General features: G+C 44.0%; 1 protein-coding gene across 1 annotated transcript in view; it reads right to left on the reverse strand.

The window, feature by feature from the left end:
* Positions 1-22,450, reverse strand: part of ATG7 (autophagy related 7) — a 288,071-nt gene that overhangs the window by 163,761 nt on the left and 101,860 nt on the right. Inside the window, exon 17 of the mRNA XM_088472722.1 lies at positions 19,711-19,791. Coding sequence (XP_088328848.1) covers positions 19,711-19,791 — 81 coding nt within the window. The remainder of the gene's footprint in view (positions 1-19,710; positions 19,792-22,450) is intronic.

Genomic DNA, 22,450 nt, shown 5'->3' on the forward strand with positions numbered 1-22,450 from the left:
TTTAGCAGAATGTTGTTTTACTCTATGAACCACTGATACAGGCTCCAGCAGTCTGCTGTATGTTACAAATCCAAACATTACAAGCAATGAAAGGGGCCAACAAGAGAAAGGTCTGCATGTACTAAATAAATAACTGTGTGGAGCTAGATCCAGGCAGAGCCGATACTTACACAGGAGGAGTGACCTTCCTGTCCTCACACACAGAGGGAAGCTTCCCATACACAAACAGGAAAGGGAGTAGAGGAAGGAAGTCAAGCCTGTTGTCGACGTAGACAACGCTGGACTCAAAGCCAATGGTTTCATTCAATACTAATAGGAAGAACACAGTCCTAGAAACTAAAAATTTTAAATTCAGAGCTAATCTCTCCAGAGACACTGTATTCACACTCATTAACTAGAATATAAACACCATAAAAGGAAAAAGTACCAGTCGATGATAAAGGTTACCGGTATTGTGTAACAGAAAATAAAACCACCACGAACACTTGAATTAATTATTAGTTGCTATGTCTCCAACAGTATACACCTGTGCTGTTCAAGCTTTTTCCCATTTAGATACCAATGTACAGCACTGCAACGCCAGGACAATATTCAACAATATTCAATATATTGCGATTCATTGCATATGGTGGTACCGTTGCCCAACTACCCTGCATAAATTCTTCCCTACTGTATCTCCTCTTTGCTGGAGATGTCACAAAGATGTAGGCACATTGATGCACATATGGTGGGATGCTCTCGCATAGCGCCATTTTGGCTGAAAAGCATTGCCTTGGTTTCAGAAATGTTGGGTTACTCTGTTCCCCACAGGCCCTGAATTTTGATTATTATCCTACTCTGACATCCCTATTTCCAGCTACAAAAACTTGCTACTCAGGCTTTTCAATAAAGCGGCCAGAGCGGTGATCCCGGTACATTGGCGCTCTCAAACTACTCAGTCGACCTGGGATTGGTGGCAGCGTCTTAACTTCTACATGGCCACGGACTATGGACCTCATTCAGAGCCGCTCGCAAAATGCGAGCGTTCACTCTGAATAAGGGCGGCCGCATCTATAAAATGATCCGGCCTCCTGGTCGCTCGCTAGGCCATGGGTTACCACCAACAGCTTTAACGAGCGGCCAGGATGATGGTCGCGATGGTCAAGACCATCGCGACCATCGGGGCTTGCGACGAGACCCTTGTGGTAGGGTCTCGTCTTCCGCAAGCCCAGAGAGCTTTCGGCTCCAACTGGTGATGTCAGTGGGGCCGCCCACAAACGCAGGCATTCGCTTGGGAACGCCTCCATTTGTGAAGCCACCCCCCGCCACGCCTACAAAGCGGGTCGAGCTGTCGATCAACGGAATTTCTCTCTCGCTCCGGGGCTTGCGCACGCACAGTGCGGCCGCTGCGCGTGCACGCAGCCAAACATCGACCCGCTTACGAGCGGGTCTGAATGAGGTCCTATATCTTCCTCCACAAACCCAACAAATACAAAGAGTTCAAGGCAGTCTGGTTTAGCTGGATTGACTTCAAGACCTCCCTAACCTACAATGCACTTTTACCCCGGCCCGAAGTGTTACATTGGGTATGTCCGAGTGACCATAATTTCATACGCCTGTAGTCTACAGCAAATCCATAAGTCTCCTCCACTTGCCGATTACCTGCATTGTATATACCCTTCCCCCTCTTATCATCCTCTTCCTCCGTCTCCTCTATCTATTCTTTTCCAACTATTTTTTATTTTCTTTTTCACTTATATGTCAGTTGATGATTCTGATATGCTACTTTGCTCTAGTGTGTTGATTGTGAGGAGTCGCCTGCTTTTGCCTACCTATTGTATCATTACAAAATGTTTTTGTTTTTTAAATAAAAAATAGGTAGCTGGCAGCCAGGTAATATTAGTATTATGTTATAATGGATATTGTATGGCTGATATATTAGGACAGATCTACCCTGTGTTCTACTAGAGCTCCCATATGTTCTAGATGTGGCAATGGTGAAATGGTGCAATGAGTGTTCTCCTGTGCCTGGACTGCACCCAGCTCAGTTTATGTTGAGTGATCACTTGCCTAAAATCCAAGTGATGGCCTAGAATTAAAATGCCCCGGTTGTCCGTTATTGCTGTCTCTCTACTACAAGTCACATTACAAATAAATACCAGTAAGTCTACTGTAGTTAATAAGTGGATAGCCACATGTCTACCCAACAGTATAGAATGTGGATTTAAAAATAGGCAGCAGCTGCTGCAGTTACACAAGCTTGTAACTCAGATGCTAATGGAGCAGTTTCACCATTTCACAAAACTGTGGGGGGAATTCAATTGTTTGGTTTTTTTTGGGACGTGCTATTTCACTGCCCTGTTTTTTCGCCTACATCGCGACTAGCCAGCCTGCTGGTTAGGTCGCAATTCAATTATTTCCCTTTCGTGTGTGTAAAACAGCTGGGCGGCGATGAGCTTTTCTGCACACCCAGACGCAGCGTCCCTCCAGCTGCATTGCAGATTGGGCTGCTCTATTGAACCCAGGTAAGAGTCTTCTTGCTTGGGGGTGGGCGGGGGAAACTAGGCTTAATTAAGGGGGGTAACTAAGCTTAATTAGGGGGAAATAGGGTAGCGGGGGGGCCTGCAGTCCAGGTAACTGGTGTGTAGTGCCCAGAGTGCCCCCAGTAGTGTGTCCCCCTATGTATTGCCCCTTAGAGTGCCCCCAGAAGTGGTCCCCCATGCAGCTTACAAATACATACTTACAGTACCTTAATCCTCGCTCCTGCTCCCGCCACTGCCGTGCGCACCTTTGTCCTCCCACGTCGGGAGCTGGCGCTCCAGCCCAGCTCCAGGCGTGGGTGTTTGGCTGCTAAAACACACTGCCGACACGGCAGTGTGTTTTAGCAGCCAAGCACCCATGGCCAGAGCCGGGCTGGAGCGCCAGCTTCCGACGTGGGAGGACAAAGGTGCGCACGGCAGCGGCGGGAGCAGGAGCGAGGATTACGTTTTGTAAGCGGCAAGGGGGACCACTTTTGGGGGACTCCAAGTGGCAATACATAAGGGGGGACACTACTGGGGGCACTCTAAGGGGCTATACATAAGGAGGGACACTACAGGGGGTACTCTATAAGGGGCATTGCATAGGGGGGACCTCTACTGGGGGCACTGTATAAAAGGCACTACTGGGTGAACTGTATAAGGGAACACTGCATAAGGGGAACAATACTGGGGACACTCTATAAGGAGGACAACCTAGGTAGGACCACTACTGGTAGTATAAGGTAGCATTGGTACTACTGGTACTGTATAAGGTGGCATTGCATAAGGGGCACTGTATAAGAAGCACTACTGGGGGCACTATATAAGAAGCACTACTGGGGGCACTACTGAGGTCACTGTATATATTTCTGGTTGACTGAAAGCATTCATAATAAATATTTATTTTACTACTTCCTCCAGGTTTATTACCTATGTGGGGTCAATTTAGTTTTTTATATCCACTGCTGCAGGAGTCGAGCGCCAGTCAGAGCAATTCCATTGTTGCTTTGTACGGGTGCATACAGCCGCGGGAGCACAACTGTAGTAGAAATGTGCGATAAGTTAGCACTTTGGGCATCAAAACGTGGGCTTGGGCGCTTAGTAGGACTTAGTCGCTTTACGCGGCACAAGCTCCCTCCTCACAGCTGCAGTTTCTTGTAACAAGATTAGAGAGGAGTTTCTTGAACCAACTCAAAAGAGGGGGATAAAGGAGCCCAAACAAAGTAATTTTATTTAAATATTTGATTAAATCAATTATATTCACCCTTAAAAATAGCAAATCAGTTAATTATTAATAAAATTCTAATATTAAAATTATTTTTATTCAAAACTCACACTCGCTAGGGGTGGTGAGAACTGACAGGTGATAAAGTGAAAAATAGGTCGACCAATATTTTTTATCACGCCTAATTTACAACAATTGAATAGCCCTAGCCATGTTACAGATGGCTGAAATGTAGGCGTGATAAATCACAATTATCACGACCAAAAAATGTACAATTGAATAGCGACTACATTTTTTCACACCTAAACAAATGTTTATCACGGGAAAAAACACTGATAAAACAATTTAATTCCCCCCTGTACGCCTTACTTCAAAAATGGTAGAGGTGTACCATGACACTACACAGGGTTCCAAGGAAAGTCAGGGTGAAGAAAGAGGGGATGTCGTTTAAATCTAGGCTGTCGGGATGCTGGTGCTCAGAATGCCGATGCCGGAATCCCGAAACCTGTCAGATTCCCAGTGCCGGCATCCTGACGGTAAGTATTGTGTAAGGGTTAGGCACTAGGTGGATAGTTAGGGTTAGGCAGTGGAAGGGGGGGGTTAGGGTAAGGCTGGGGTGGTTAGGTTTAAGATACTTAATGACAGGTGTCTGGATCCTAACCCTCTCAGGAGCCAGCATCCCGTACCCAACCAAGAGTGTTTTTTTGTTTCCGCAGAATGTTCAAATTAATTTCTACTGGGGAACTCTGAAGTGGGTGTTCATATGGCTTACACTGCTCTTGTGTCCCTAGAATTAGGAACCTCGAGAGAAGAAAACTAATTCAACTAGATAAATACCTGTAGTTAGACAGATTCTGCTCATGGTGGTCTTACAGTATTTTGTTAGTTAGGAGAAATGGTGTTATTAGAATACCAAGAGCTCAGTGTGATGATACTGGCTTACTCTGCCCCATTGCTCCAGCAGTTTATGGGGTTTTGCTGATTGTCAGCTTTTAGATATTACCGACTACGCCTTATGGCCGGCTTGGTCTAAACAGCCACCTTCCAACTGTGATTGGCAATGTTACTCTAATGCAGTGGTTCTCAAACTCGGTCCTCAGGACCCCACACAGGTCACGTTTTCCTGGTCTCCTGGCAGGAGAACAGGTGCTGTCATTATTCACCAACACATTTTAAAAGATTCACAGGTGGAGCAAATTATTTTACTTTTGATTCTGTGAGGAGACCTAGAAAACCTGCACTGTTTGGGGTCCTGAGGGCAGAGTTTGAGAATCAGTGCCACTATTAGGATCTTTCATCGGCACCTGGAATGGCTACTATTTCTCGAGCAATACCCCATCCCCGCTTCATACGGGGAGGCTGTAACCTCTCCCTGCCCATCTCCCCGGTGACAGCTGTGACATCACAGCCTCCCGAAAGGACACCCCCCCTACCCCGGGAAAGACCCTCTGCTCCGGTCTGGCGTTCAGGGGAGAACTGGAGTTTCTGGTGCTTGGGGATGACATCATACAACCCGTGTGTATTCCCGGAACGGCGCCGCATTCGGAATGGGGCAAATCCCGGGTCTGACGCATTTTGGAACAGTGATCCAAATCCCAGGACAGGCACAGGATTTTGGTGGAAAAGGGGTATTAGATACCTCCAGCACACTGCCATAAACCAGTAAAAAAAAAAGTTGCATTAATTATGTAAATAAAATGCAGAAGCTTTGGCACTCACATTTGCAAATATATGATAAGACATCCACCAATTCCCAGGGCTTCTGCTAAAGGTGGTTCTAAATCTAAACAATGAAAGTCCCTATATATCCCTTCTGTCACTTGGATGCTCTTTTTCCAGTCATAAAGGATATATAATACAGTGGTATAACCTTATTATCACTAAGTAAAAACCTGAAAACTATGTGCATATATTAAGCGTACGTTTTTACAAGGTTGGTGACAAAGGTACATGCGCTATGGGTGGAGGAAATTAACTCAGCCCATAGATTGTCCAATAATTGGCGGTGAAAGCAAATTCATTATCTACTTTATTCCTAAAAGAGGGGACATATTTAGCTAGAACTGCTAGATAACATTACTGAGATTCATTCATCGGATTGCTATATAGGTGTCCTCCTCATACTCTACTGCTTAGGTCGCACCAAAGAGCCATTCTCGGCGCTCCAGGTTCCAAATATCTGTGTGCGACTGAATTAATCTGTATACCAAGTGCTACGAAGCACCGACCACAGCTTTTTTTTCCAAGTTCCATTGTGCTTCATATACAGATTCAGTCAGTCACACAGAGATATACAAGTGTCACATATCAAAATTATTCTGTGCAGTCTGGTGAAGCTGGGCCAGGGGTAACCAATCTGTGACATTCGAAGAGAAGAGGAAAGTATATTAAAAGGATTTTTGAATTAGTTAATACCAGAAACCAACATATGTAGTAAAACCAAACACAAACACATAATGGTTTTCTAAACATGCTGCTATAAAGCCTTCAAAACTCTAACAAGGGGCTTACTTTGAGCTTTAAAACATGAAGCTGCCTGACGTTTTACATCAGAACCATTATATAACTAGCTAGCCGCCGGAAGTCAGCAGAGCCCCAAATGAAACATGAACTCTACCAGCGCAGAGAGAGATAAGCAATCCATGGAGAGGAAACAGAAGAGGCAGCTTGCTGAGCAACCCGAGATAAAATAATAGGAAATGATTTCAGGACGTATCATGGGGACAAACTGGTTTGACTCAGCAATCGGTTAGAAACAAAGCAATGGTTTCTGAGACTTTCATTTCCTGCATTATTTAAAGGGCATGGCAGATGATGGACCAATCCATCAGCTTTTTGGATCCTAGGACACCCACATATAAGAGGTCGTCTTGATGAGAATTCTCAAAAAGGAACATGAGGGAAGTTATTTAAGCCAGATCCTGCACCCACAGATAATCGGATGCACTGTGCCTAACTTGTAGGCACCTCCATTAGTGTCAATAGATCAATTCTCTTGCACAACATAGCAACCTATTAATTTGTTACTTAAACGTGTTAACAGAACTCCTGCCGATGTCCGCACCTCCCTTCCTGACAGTGGCACCCCATGGATGCCAGATTGTAGAAGGGGGAAAGTGAATAGGCAGACATATAGAGGGGAATTCAATTAGGAGCGAATACATTTGCCCGGCCGAATCTAAGCGGCAGCTGCCGCACTTTATGGCAGCAGGATCTCGCTCAAAAGTGTTCGCTACACTATAGGGTAGCGAGCACTTTTGAGCGAATCGGGCATTCGGCTGACCGGGCGAAGGGTGCGAGACAGGCTGCTGTTGCCGGCGTTTAAGCGCCGTGGCAACGGCAATTCGCACCCTTCGCCTGCAATTGAATTCTCCTCATAGTTTCCTATAGGCTCACCTGGTCACATCCCTCTTAGGCTGGGTACATATCAGACAATATATTGTTCCAATGGGGATTGGTATGAGATATTGTTCATATCATTTCTACACAATCGCGTGTACACGTACATAGTCCCTACGGCTGTGCTGCACGTCAGATGGGACGACATCACTGACAACGGCATGCAGGTAAGTGGAGGCTGGAAGGTTATATATCGTGCGGTCGTACACCAGACCGTGCAGTGTGTACGACGGACCTCTATATCGTTCCATTGGGTCTCGGGTGGGCTGGGACTAGCATTTTGTACACATGTAGCCTGAGGGTATGGAAGAGCAATATGTGGGGTCCCACTAGGACTCAAGATTCCACTCATCAGCCCTTCACCTTTGCAAAATCTGATGCATGGCAGGGGTATATTTAAAGGGTAAGAAGCCTGGAAAGAAACTATGACTCACTTTTGTGATACAGGCAAGAAAGAGGAGGGGCCTGGAAATTTACTTATAAAAAAAATTATCATATGTTAACAGGTATATTTGATGAAGAAAGTGAAGAGCGTGCTACAGTTTACATCTTTGGAAATAGTGGCACAGGGGTTAGCAAGGTTTCTGTACAGAGTTGGTGCTTTGGGTCCCATTCCGACATAGGGTACTACAGTAGCTGTGTGGCGTTTAAATATTGTGTCATTGGTTCTATAGGGTGCACTAGTATAGTCACATACTTGTAGGTTAACGGACTTCTGCACTAGATTGGTCTTGGTTAATTTGCACATGGTAGTGAGGTTACAGTAATAAACTACTGTATACAGAGGAAGTGCATGAAATATTGTTGCAGCTTAATAAAGATAATCCATTCAATCTCGTCATTCACTAGCAGGTGGAACGAATGTTCACAGAAACACAACAGAGCGAACAGCATCTGAACAGCCACAGTAGCTTAATAACCACAGCTGTGAAGAAGTCTACAACAGAACAGAATGTATTTGGGCTTGGTTCATTTTGTCGCAAACTCATAATAGCAAATCTTTCTCAAAAGTTTTTGAGATTTGGATCCCACAATTACAAAGACCTGATTAGCATGGAAACCCCATGACATTTTCACCCTCTCTCTCCCTGCTGAGTCTTATTCCTCGACGTGCAGCATCATTTTCACACACTTTGTGGGCTTATTCAATATTGATTCTGTCAAATCAATAGAAATAAGTACGATCAATTGCGGCACCATGCACAAAGTGCCCCATGCCTCAGTGATGTCGCAGCAACTGAACCCCCAAAAACTTACCCATTCACAATGCGTAAAACAACAGGGACACTACAAGAATAAGAATGTCCAACCTCGATCAGTATCCGATCTGTCTGTCAAAATGTCACTTGTCTGACCAATATAAAAGTCAGCGAAAAATAAAGTGAGATTAGTACTGTGCTAGTGGAGCAGCTTATCTAGTAAATTCAACTTTGGGAAATGTTTTTCTTTAGTCCAAACCAACAAGAAAATCCTCTGGGAGTCTGGGTTCATAGTTTGGTGAAACAATGGCACTGAGGTTGCTGGCTTCATCACAGTGCAAGATATTGCATGCCGAATAAACAATGTAGCTGACTGTTCACACAAAGGGCTCTTTGTTCTCTCCACATATATAGAACTTAATTCAACTGGAGAAGTTCATCTGCAAATCTCTTCTGTACAATAGGCAACACTGTCTACAACTTTACTTGCACCGTTTCAAAGGGGGGGGGGGGGGGCGATGCTGCAAAAACAGCTGTTTTAAGAAGATGGCTCCAAAAGCTTACTGATGACAAATGGCAGTTCTCTGGTTAATGAGACACTGCTATCGGTCAATAAAATAAATACATACTTTCAAAATGCACTGGTTACGGAGAACTTTTAGAATTACTCTTTGTTGTTTTTTTTTGTATTTTGTAATTGAAGCCTGGATTGCTATTTACATACACCTGCAATTACAGTATCACAACCAGTGGTCTCAGAGCACAAAGTGAAGTCACTTATGGGGCTGATTAAATCAGCAGCGAAATTCGGTGGTAACCTCGCGGCTATGTAACTGCACAGTTTTCTAGGCAATAATCTTCGCTAATTTTTTCTCGCACCCCAATAAGCATATTCTCATTATGGTAAACGTGGCATCTGCATGCAGAGACACTAATTGAATCGCCCTTTATTTGTCTTTAATAGATATCAACATAATCTCGCAGCAACTCAAAGTGCAATGCAGGATTAGCCTTTAGAACATATCCCATTAGGATACAGTCCTGAAAATGTGGAAAGAAACTTAGGGGGAGATTTATCATAGCTTGTAGAGAGAAAAAGTACCAACCAATCAGCTCCTAATTGCCATTTTTCCAATGCACCCTGTAAAAAAAAAGGAGCTGATTGGTTGGTACTTTATCTCTCTCTAAGCTTTGATACATCTCCCCCTTAGATTTTTATAATGGAGTGTAGAAAGAATACGAAAAAGGAGAATTATCAAACATTCTAAAAGGACAAGTGGAGGTGTTGCCCATAGCAACCAGTGAGCTTCTTCCTACTATTAATCTAGTTAATTCTATAAAATGTTAGCTACACTATAATCTGATTGGCTGCTATAGAAGGTGTGATACATTTCCCCTAAACATTTTTATATGGCTGCAATGGATTACTGGGTTTGCACTGAACAATGTATATGACTTAATACACTCAAACTCTGCCTGATGACACCCCACACACCCCTGCTGCACACCCAGACCCACAGGGGATCAAAGGCTGGGCGTACCACAGTCCAAATTGTGGCCCAGTAAAAGGCTTCACAAGCATACTGCCGTAGCACCTACTCTACCGTGTAACATCATGCCGCATGTCGTCACATACTGTATGTGCCGCCCCACCAAAACAGCAGCCAGGCCCTATAAAGGTGGCCCGGGCCGCCTCATCCTCAGCATCGTGAGGTGTTCTGCTGACCGGGGTTTCCTGTCTCAAAATAAGGTATACTGTGCAAGTGCACTGACACATGCATGTCACACCTGAGGGTTGGAACAGGTCTGGAAAATTGAAGAGGAGATTTGAGAGGAGTGGGTGAACTTGGGTGGTTTGAGCCAGGACCTACTCGTGTATTGATGTGAGTAGGTAGAGATACGACAGTGGATGATGGGCTAGAAGGCGAGAACAGGAATAGAATGTCTTTACTGAACAGCAGGTTGGAATGGAACTGAATATATAATACTGAATGAATGAGCAGAATCGGATTGGGACCGATGATGCTGGATTGAGAGCTGGATCGGTTTGAGACCGATGTTGAGAACTTGATTGAATCCAATGTTGAAGAATTGATGAACTTAATTGATAAGAGTCCGATATTAATGAATTGATGAACTTGATCGGTTGGGACCGATGTTGATGAATTGATTAATGTGATCGGTTGGGATCGATGTTGATAAATTGAGGAACTTAACTGATAAGAGTCCGATGTTGGCAGCATGGGATGAGACCAATGGTTAGATTTGTCGGCTGGAACCGATGGTTGCTGTAAGAACAAGTCTCACAGGTAAAACCATACTGGTGTGTAAGATGGCAGGGCTCGACAAATCCTGGGGGCCAGGTCGCCATGGCTACCAGATTTTGCTGCCTGGCTACCAGATTTTGCAGTGAGGGAGGAAGCAGATCCTGCCTTGATAGGCAGAGATATTTAAGAGGCGATGCCGGGTGCGGCCAGCGTTCCCGGGAAACAGGGGCGTATCTGCCCCATTTTGTGGGAGTGGCGGGTCCAGGATCTGCGTTGATCAACGCAATGTCCTGGGCTCGCAAGCCGGCCAGCCTGAGTTAGCTGAGGCTTACTCAGGTGGCCGGGGGCCCGACGCAGTCCACCATCGCGACCATCGACCACTGATGGTCACGATGGTGATCCCCAGCCTGCGACCTCCGCCGCAGTGCTGGGTTCGCAAATGTAGCAGGAGAGTGTCATACACCTCCTGCTGTATTTGCATAATAGCATGGATCGGAATTGCAAAGCTGCCTGCGTGCACTACACACAATACAGTATAGCCTGCGTGCAGCTTTACAATTTGCGATCCTTGCTGAATCAGGCCCCTGGGACCGTTTAGATACCGAGTACCTGGGAGCTCAGCACTGAGCTGTAACTTCAGCAAGAAGCGACGTTGTACTGGCAATGAGGGCCAGTCAGGGAATGGAATTTATAGGGTTGAATCCCAGGGATTGGAAGCTGCAATCAGCTAATTTGGGAGCAGCGCTCTGATTGGAGCAAGAGCGTAAGGTGACGCCCATACTGTTGTTCTTGGAGGAACCTTTGGCATGCAATTGTATACCATCATGCTGGGAAGACACGCTGTGAGCATGTTACTGCGGAGAAACATCTTCATGCTCAGTGAGCAGCTCAAAGAAAAAAAAAAATCTACCGCTGGTCCTAGGCTTGGGATTCCCCCTAGGCAGTGCTTAAAGTGGTCCTAGAGAAGTGCAGAACACAATAGTATTCCCAATTCAAATTAAGCCACACAGTAGCACAATCTTATCCACATTATACTGCACATAGTGCCCCCTGATTCACATTACACCACATAGTAGTGTCCCTTATTCATGTTATGACACACAGTAGTGCCCCTTTCTACCACAATGGCCACAGTAGTAGTGCCCATAATACACGTAATGCCAACAGCAGTAGTGCTCCTCATGCAATGCCCCAGCAGTGGTGCCCCTTATGCAGCGCCCCCAGTAGTGGTGCCCCCTTATGCAGTGCCCCCAGTAGTGGCAGTGCCCCTTATGCAGTGCCCCCAATAGTGGCAGTGCCCCTTATGCAGTGCCCCTAATAGTGGCAGTGCCCCCTTATGCGGTGCCCCTTATGCAGAGCCCACAGTGGTAGTGCCCCCTTATGCAAAGTCCACATTAGTGGTACCCCCCTTATGCAAAGCCCACATTAGTGGTGCCCCCCTTATGCAAAAGTCCACATTAGTGGTACCCCCTTATGCAAAGCCCACATTAGTGGTAGCCCCTTACGCAAAGCCCACATTAGTTTGTGCTTCTTAAGCAGCGCCCCCCAGTAGTAGTGCCCCCCAGTAGTAGTGGCCCCTGTAGTAATGTCCACAACAGTAATGCTCCCTGTAGTAATGCTCCAATAGTAATACCCCCTGTAGTAATGCCCCCCTGTAGTAGTGCCCCCCAATAGTAATGCCGTTTCACACAAAAAAACACCCACAATACTTACCTTAAGCACCGCTCCCGTCCTACAGGGCTGCTCCTGAGACGTCACGACGTCTCTCCCATAGTGCACACAGCGGGACCTCGGAAGCCAGAGCTCAGGAGTGAATTCCAGCCTTCCAGCTGCCGCTGCTGGAAGGAGCCGGGCGCCTGCTGTGTAACAAAATCTCAGCGAGCGCCCGGCAAATGGAGCCTCCCTGCGGCGCGGGCTAAGGTGGGCTGGAGGAGGCGTCTCAAATAGAAGTGACGGAACGCAGTTCTGCCCCGTTCGGCCCAGTTTAACCCCTGCCCCTAGGCATTTCAGTTTCCCCTAGGCATTTGCCTATAATGCCTAGGGCCAGCCCTGCCTCTGTGCTATCCTGGACAGGCACCAGAAGGGTAGGAAAGTGGTTTTAATAGTCCAGAGCGTGACAGCATAATAGGCCCTTCATAAATTTCAGCTCCAGGTCTAGGTGTATCTTGATCTGGCACTGCTAAGAGCTAAGCCCTTCGGTGCATAACATAACATATCACTGTGGCCACTGTTTCATCAACCGACCACTCCACAGCTAGAAACTTTATTGACAACAATGGATGAACACTACTAGAAACATTCACAAATGCAATCTCATTAATAACAAATGAGCTCATAAAATAACTGCCTCAACTACAGTGCATCCGGAAAGTATTCACAATGCTTCACTTTTTCCACATTTTGTTATGTTACAGCCTTATTCCAAAATGGAATAAATTCATTTTTGTCCTCAAAATTCTACACACAATACTCCATAATGACAACGTGTAAAAAGCCACATGTACATAAGTATTCACAGCCTTTGCCTCAATACATTGTTGATGCACCTTTGGCAGCAATTACAGCCTCAAGTCTTTTTGAATATGATGCCACAAACTTGGCACATCTATCTTTGGACAGTTTCACCATTCCTCTTTGCAGCACCTCTTAAGCTCCATCAGGTTGGATGGGAAGCGTCGATGCACAGCCATTTTCATATCTCTCCAGAGATGTTCAAATCGGGTTCAAGTCTGGGCTCTGGGCTGGGCCACTCAAGGACATTCAGAGTTGTCCAGATGCCACATCTTTGATATCTTGGCTGTGTACTTAGTGTCGTTGTGCTGCTGAAAGATGAACCGTTGCCCAGTCTGAGGTCAAGAGCGCTCTGGAGCAGGTTTTCATCCAGGATGTCTCTGGACATTGCTGCATCATCTTTCCTCTATCATGACTAGTATCCCAGTTCCTGCTGCTGAAAAACATCCCGACAGCATGATACTGTCACCACCATGCTTCACTGTAGGGATAGTATTGGCCTGGTGTTGAGTGGTGCCTGGTTTCCTCCAATCATAACGCCTGGCATTGACGCCAAAGAGTTTAATCTTTGTCTCATCAGACCAGAGAATTTTGTTTCTCATGGTCTGAGAGTCCTTCAGGTGCATTTTGGCCACCTCCAGATTGGCTGCCATGTGCTTTTTACTAAGTGGCTTCCATCTGGCAACTCTACCATACAGGCCTGATTGGTGGATTGCTGCAGAGATGGTTGTCCTTCTGGAAGGTTCTCCTCTCTCCATAGAGGAATGCTGTAGCTATGACAGAGTGACCATCGGGTTCTTGGTCAGATCCCTTACTAGGGCCCTTCTCCCACGATCGCTCAGAAAAACACTGAGCTGATCCCACACCTGTATAGCTTATGAGCAAGGACTTGCACAGTTGTCACTATGAGAGGATTGCCCACTCAATAATGATTTGTCTAAATACTTCTCGTCATTTTATTTATCTAGTGACAGTGGGCATTTTTATACTACCAGGCAAAACCCCAAAAACCCCACTAAATCTGCCACATCTCTTTCACTTGCACGATGTTCCTCAGGAAAAGAAGAGGCAAAACAACGAATTAAATAGAACAAATGGCTGCATGCTCTATAGACAGTGAAGGGGGCTGACGTCTGTCTTTATGTTTTGCTGCTGTGCAAACATGGATGGGTTGCCAGGATGATTTTATCAGCAACTTGAAAGTAGCTAAATGTTTTACAAATATCAACACAGAAAACGGATATTCCTGCCAGATTAAAAACCGGTGTTCCAGACAACACAAAGAAAAGATGTGCCAGACATTTCGGAAACATGTCTAAGTAGTTCTTTTATGATGCATTACGGTTCATGCTAATATGTGGCTGCAAATTACACGGTGTCCACAAAGAACATAACTACAATGTTTTAAAAGGTAACTAGTTCAAATGATTTAATATTATAAAGTTATATCTAACTGCGCACTATGGGGCTGATAGGGATTAGGAAGGAAAGTTATCTTATGTTGCTCCACAGAAGCGTGTGCAGAATTGCAAAACCCGTAATTGTATGTGCATGTAAGATTCACTCCTGAAATACTCTGCATCAGTAACTATGATGTCATATTTACATGACCACCTACACTATGTGCACTGGCAAATGCTTGCAATTCCTGGAACACATTATAGGGATGAATGGAGGAATTATTTTAAAGAATAATAATTTTCTTTTCTCATTGGGTGTCGGGCATGACATCAATAGGGGAGAATGGTCTGAAAACATGACAGAGTTATCAAAGAGTTTTCAGATACAACTCCCAAAGTCTGCTCATAGGGCCTGATCATGAAGATGTACGTTTATCCGATAATGAATGTACAACTCCGATGGTTACGGGTCTGCGCCTGTGCAGAACGGGTCCTGTGAGTACGCTCGCAGACCCCCAAGGCACAGCATGATTCGGCGTTTGGGGGACGGAGTGGGGGCGTGGATGGTCACCTTTCCTGGAAATGGGGTTGTCCCCATTTCCCAGGCGGGACAAGGCCAGGGACGCAGGTTCCTGGCCTCTGAAATGACGCAGCCTGACCAAAGGCGGGATGGTGTCTGACACCTCCTTCTGCATTTGCGTTAAGATGGATGGAATGGCACAGTGGCTTGTGTGCGGCTCTGCAATTCCATCCATCTCGAAATCCGGCCCATAGTGCATACAGGAGTATAATACAAAACTTACGGACAATGAAATTTTTGCAGGAGATTTTAAAATAAAATCTCCCATCCTAGACTAAATGGTGACAGTACAGAGTGAGAACTGACCCCACCCTTGCCTTGGCCGTACATTGGCAGGGGTAGAGAGCACACCCCTCTGCCATGGCTGATTGTGTTAAAGAGAGTACTGCCCAGGCGATTTCACGTAAGACATAAGGAAGTCAGCTTGGACTCATTACTCCTGCCAACATGTCATTGTAAAATAATCCGTAAAAGGGAAAAAGCACCCTGTAAGGCATCTATGTCTGCTGCATTCCTATAACCCAACTCCAGTCCTCAGGGACCCCTAACCGCACGGGTCTTCCAAATCTCCTACTGCAGTGGTTCCAAAACTGAGTGCCGAAGCACCCCAGCACTTGCAGGGGTGCCATAGATTGGTGGTCCAGTGCCAATCCAAATTATTTAAGATTAATGGGATGGACAAAACTAGTGGTGGTGGCTGCCAGTCATAAAACACATGGCCAAACAGAAGCGCAAACCTGTCCACCACCACCCAACTGACAGCAAAGCAACAATTTTATAAAATACATATTTATTAAATACCTTTTGCTGAATTTCCCAATAAGAAACTTTTGGCCTAGGGGTGCCCTGAAAAAATGCTGATACTCTAGGGCGCAGTAGTTCAAGAAAGTTTGGGAACCACTGTCTTAGTGGGTGCGCAGGTGTAATCATTCCTGGCATGTCACATGATCCACAGGTGATTTTATTTCACTTGTGACACCGAGGAGATCCTTAAAACATGCACTTGTAGGGGTCCCTGAGGACTGGCGTTTTGAAACACTGCTATGACCTGTATGTAAGAGCCAACATACCCATTCATCTTCCTGGCTGTGATGTGCTGAGCTCAGCATCCTGCTGCCGGTTGTGACTAGGACTATTCTCCTGCAACTCACAGTGGTGGTGACCGTTACAGACAGTGAGTATCTGCTGGTCAAGTTACCCAGATAGAAGCGGCCAGTAATGACAGCTTACCGAAGGTTAAGCTGGACACACACCTGGCCAATAAGTCAGCCGACCTATCTAACCATTGTTAAGTGCATACACACTTGCCAATCATTTGGCCGATGTGTCTGCTCTGACATCACAAGAGGGTGGGCATTTAAATTTGCTCTCCCAGTTAAGATGTTAATCACCGCCGGGTCCCTGCAGCGAGTGTACAGGCAGTTGGCGGCTCGCCTGTACACACAGCCAGACGTGCCGATATATCTGCAAGCTATATCAGCATCAGGGCAGATGCGACAGGTCTGTGACAGACGTCGTTCACAGACATCAACTGTACACACTAACTGATGCTCTTCAGATTTATAGGCCGTTCAGTGGAACAGGCGATACATCTGTCAGTGTGTACCCAGCATAAATGAAACCACAACACCCCAACAGAGTGACAAAGTAAAGACATTCTGTCACATCCAGAGATGTTTAATATCTAACAATCAGGCATGATTAATGAATAAACCACAAGATGGAGGAGCTCTGGGCAGCCAGGAAGGACGCCAGTCACACAATATCTAAATACAGGTTGAGTCTCCCATATCCAAATATTCCGAAATACGGAATATTCCGAAATACGGAATATTTTCAGCATGACTGAGATAATGAAACCTTTGACTTTTGATGGTTTAATGTACATAAACTTTGTCTAAGGCACAAATTATTAAAAATATTGTATAAAATAACCTTCAGGCTGTGTGTATAAGGTGTATATGAAACATAAATGAATTTCATGTATGTACACAAACTTTTTTTGATGCACAAAATTATAAAAAATATTGTCTAAAATGACCTGCAGCCTGTGTGTATAAGGTGTATATAACACATAAATGCATTCTGTGTGTATATTTGGGTCCCATTTCCAAGACATTTCATTATAATATGCAATTATTCCAAAATACGGAATATTCCGATATCCAAAATACCCCTGGTCCCAAGCATTTTGGATATGGGAGACTCAACCTGTATATGCCTTTAAATGCACACATATCTGTAGCAACGTGGATGAAAGCTACTCACTATTATTTTTACTCAAAGTTCTCACGTGAGTGGATGTCAAACCCTTTGACTCACTTCTTATAAAAATCCCCTGTCTGCACTCAGAATCCAATTTCCTTTCAGTATTCAAATTGTTTCCAATCGGCAGAGAAAGCCACTGGGGGCTGAGGGGGGGGGGGGGGGGGGGGGATTTGGGAAGTGCCGTATAAAGGAGATAAAAGACACATCTGGCTACAAAAAGAAACATGTGTAAGGCAAAGTCTTTATACAAACAAATCTTCATTATCCCAATGTATCGAATTTATACAGATTTCCTGGCAAGTATACCAGTTTTTATTTCTTAATATCCACTAAAGTACATTTGGGAACATTTATGGAAACAGATACTCAGAAATCATGTGGTGTTGCCCACAGCAACCAATCACATTCTTTGTTTCATTTTCTAAACTGCACCAGAAGAATGACAGGTTGAATCTGATTGGTTGATCAGGACAGTACCATAGACATGGAACAAATAAATCTTTAAGATTTGCTCCCACTCATAGCTGTCCCTCTTTTTTTATTCCTATATTAAATTAGCAATAGCAGACTAGTCTTTGCCCTGTCTTACAGTTAGTAGTGGACAGGTATTGGGGAGGGGAAGATCCGGTGTCTGGGTAGAGGAAAACAAAAGAAATGTATCATGTGTGATCTGAGAGTTGTATACTAACGCTTGCCAGCAGTGTAAATCAGCCAATAAGCAATTCAATTTTATCTGTCTGTTGCAAGCAAATATCTAATTGGCTGCTATGTATTTGCAACAATATTAGTACACAATTCTGTCTGGGAGTGCTGTGCAATATCATTGGTATCAGTAGCTTGTCTTGTTGTTCCAGATTTTACAGAAAATGTAATACATAGACTATGTGCGAGTTCACCCCCTTTAAGCTGGGTACACACCCGACAGCCCCACCAGCCAGCCGTCCGACCACCCCACCGACCGATTTGGTAAGCTATACACACTTGGCCGCTTAGCCAAACATCACCACTGGGCGGGGTTTTCAATTTGCCCGCCCAGGTGTGATGTCCGTGTCAGCGGGCCAGTCGGTGGGTTGCCCGCACACACAGGCAGTTGTACCAATATGGTAAGGTACACAAGGACAGATGCACTATACGATATGTTCTTCGTCGGCTGTACAAACAACATATCGCATAGTGTGTACCAAGCTTTAGACTTTGTTTTCAGTCAACAATAACCTACTTATATTACTTGTTATGATTTCTAAATAATAATGCAGATCTTGCATTAAACTAGAGAAAACGATGCCCAATTTGGCATATATTTAGCAACAAGTGTTATATACCCTTTTACTTTCAATTATAAAGTGCAACAAATATGCAGGAGCTATAGTTAATAATAATTCCTTACAGAGGAAACACAAGGCTCATTAATCTGTTGCAAGCCTTTTACATATACTGTACATTTCAGCCCTGCAATATCATTTTTATGATGGGTATGCGTTCTGCATGCCGTTACTTACCTTACCGGCACCAGAATACCAACACCGGTCAGAATCCTGGTGCCGGCATCCCGACCGCTGGGATGCCAAAGGCATGTAGAGGGGTGGGTGGGGAGGTTTAGGTACTAGGGGGAAGGGTTAGGCACTAAGGGGGCAGGGTTAGGGTGTGGGGAGGGGGGAGGTTAGGTTTAGGCAGTAGGGGGGGGCGATGTTAGAGCAGGCACCAGGGAGGGAGGGTTAGGGTAGGAAGAGGGGGTAGGGTTAACATACCGACCACCAAGTGTCGGTATGTTAACCCTGTCGGGATCCAGGCGTCAGGATTCTGACCGCCTGGATCCCGTCTGTCGGTATTACATACTGATTCCTTATGAGGACACCAGATTATCACCACCATTAATGTTCTGCGATTTAGTAAACTCTCTTGAATTGTCAGAATGATGACCCACCCTACACATTACTGCTGACTAACCTGACAAAACTGTAATCCAGAGACCAGTCTTTGCTCTGGACTGGTTGGCAGATGTACAGTCCCTTTAAACCCAAGCTACAGTCTATCTTCATAATAAACCAGCAGACAATCTAGAACTTCTTCAGTTCCAGTAGTGGCCAGAACCCAAAAGTGAAATCAAACCTGTGCTTTATATTTAAAGGCAAACGGCAGCAAAATAATATATTTTAAGAATGAATGATTAACTTTGGGGGGAAGTAGCAGGACGTTACATTGGTGGAAAGGGAATAAATTGAAATGGAACTTGAGTCCAATAATATTATTCCAGCCAATAATTATATGTAAGGATATGCTTGACTGTAAAATAAGAGCATAACCGCTGTGATGATTAATGAACAGACATTACTGAATAAATGTGATTACAAATAGTTTGTTACCTTTGGAGAACAAGCTGTGCACTTGTCAAATGCGAGGCTGACTGGCAAAACATTATCAAATCTCGACAAAAACCCTCGAATCTGGGGGGGGAAAAATAAAACTGGTTTAATACAAAAAAATTATAATTTTATTCCATTGCATTTGGAGCAATCCACCAGGAGTTATTTGGGTAGGATTTAAACCCAGTCTCTTTGTCACATCTTAGCCTTCACAGTTGTGAATATATGATCTTAACTGCATTTCAGTCAACGTTAAAAAATAGACTTAATTGCAAATATTTGCAAACAGACATCAACCCCCTGATGAAGGGTTGCTAGCATAAATGTGTAGATCAAAACTTCAATCAATTCCACACTTCCAACAAAACTGAAGTCAGGCGCTAGCTGTTTATGATGGGTATTTGCTAACCTCTCACAATTAGAGACAATTAAAAAAACTGTTTGGATGGCGCTAATAATAAATATCAAAAAGCAAGGGCCAATAAAGGCCCCCATACAGCTGCGACGGATTGCCGCAATGTTTCATTTTGTCAGGGCAGGGGGATTAGGAACCTATAACATGTTAAAAGATCTCGATTCCGTGATCCCAACCCGAAAATGGTCGAAATCGATATGTAAGGAATTTTTAACATGTATAATTTCCCCGATCCGTCGATGGATAGCCGATCATCAATGTCCGCAGATCAATTGTTTTGGTATTAAACATAATGCAACTGTGCTCTGTTTTTTGATCATCTATATAATGCATTTATATTAACATGTTGCGGATTATTTTGATAAATACCGTTATTGGTGAGCTCTGTCATACTTCAATCCGATTTTCATTTGCCAGTAATTCCTAATTCCGTAGATACTGTCTATCTTGTCTATAAAGGGCTATTTGAGTGATGTTTTTTTTTTTTACACAACATTTTTGTCATATTTTAGCCTTAGTTGTGAGGTGAGCATTCATCATTTGACTTTGCTTGGACTGCTGTTTAAGGCATTATATACTTACAAAAATTGGGAAATTGTAAACTTGGTTATGAGATTGAAGGTTTTGATCCCAAAATGAATTAACAGCTCATATTTTTATTGTGTTAGATCTGTACACATTTACAGTACATTGGTCTGTTTTTTTCACTCCATTAAACTTGTGCAGTGGAACATTAATAAAAGTAAATGAAACCACAGCGCCACCCTGTGCACAAGTAGCAGAAAGCACTTCGTACAGTATCACATTAGAGAAAAGTTATGGAAAGTCTCTTCACTTTTTAGGGTTAATATTTTAAAACGGATAATGTTTTTTAGTGGAATCTGCTATACATAACACATACCAGGAATACAGTATATATAGAGATACCTCTATGACAAAAGCTTGAAAGTACATTAGTAGCTTTATTCACAGTACCAGACAAAAGCAAACAAGGGCTGGCACACAAAATATAAGGAACAATGATCCTTAGAGCTTGTTCACATTTAAAATTGGGTATTAATCTTAAAAATACCCTATTTTTTTTTTTTTAGCTTTTAGAGACGTATTTGGTTTTTTATTGGCTTATTTCCTTTAGTCATGAATTCGTAATGTATTAGATATGTAAACACCTAATACTATACTTGGGATATAGTTGTCATTTAAAAACAAAGTGGGAAACATTTATTTAAAAAGTTAAGCTGGTGAAATTCATAACGAGAATCGTTATGGGCAACACATTTGCTATACTGTAGTCAGTGAAGACGGAGGTGTGAATATGACTGACAATTTAATATAGTAACTTGAGTCCTGCTCAGGTCATAAACAGCACATTAAGAGCACACGTGTGTTTTTAATGCATTTTGCATGTGTGCAGTAAGAACCCATGCAACCTTCATTCTCAATGCATGAGACTCACGTAACAGGTGAATAATAAATACATGCACACTATCACTATTATGCACTGAGCACAACTACACACATCAATATAAGAAAATGCATGTTCTTGTGCATGTGTAGTTCTAAGTGGGAACATACAGATATTAAGGGCCAGGAAATATTGAAAAATGAGCACTGATCCAAATTTCAGCATCCCCCCTAATCGTACCTAACGTGTGTTATATAGGCAGTGACCATATAGGCCTCCTAGATCATTAATACTATGTAACACACTGTATTTTATACAGATGTGTCCTCTTACATCTAGTCTCAAAACGCCATGCCTGGCGTGAGTGAGGCTCCAGGTTCCATGCTATTCATCTTAGTTCGACGAAAATGCGTCTAAGTAGCAATGTGATGTGACTAGGACACACCAGCAGACTGTGCGGATTAATGTGATATGTGATACCTGTATATCTGTGTGCACCTCAGTCTGTATATAATCCACAATGGAGCTTGGGAATGAGAAAAGCTGTGGCTGCTATGTTGTAGCATTTCAAATACAGTTTCAGAGACTCAGTTGCACTCAGATATATAAGTGTTGCATAATCATAGTCATTAGTACAGTCTGCTGGTGCGCCCTACTCGTATTTCATTGTGAATTAAGACGCATTGATCGGCACAAAAAGATGCAAACAAGAAGCCCAGCGCTAGCAGAGTCTCATGGGATCTGACGCGCCGAGAGGGGCTTTTTTGCGAGACTGCAGCAAAGATGTTTAAGGACACATCTGTAGCACAGGCAGGTGAACAGACCTGTCAAATGAGTTCAAATAGATGGGGTGTGTACAGTTTCTGTTTGTTTTATAAATGTCACACAATGTATACACCAGTCTCAAATGCTGTGAACTG

Source organism: Taudactylus pleione, unplaced genomic scaffold (assembly GCF_031769625.1).
Source record: "Taudactylus pleione unplaced genomic scaffold, aTauple2 ptg000128l, whole genome shotgun sequence".
NCBI classification, from domain to species: Eukaryota; Metazoa; Chordata; class Amphibia; order Anura; family Myobatrachidae; genus Taudactylus; species Taudactylus pleione.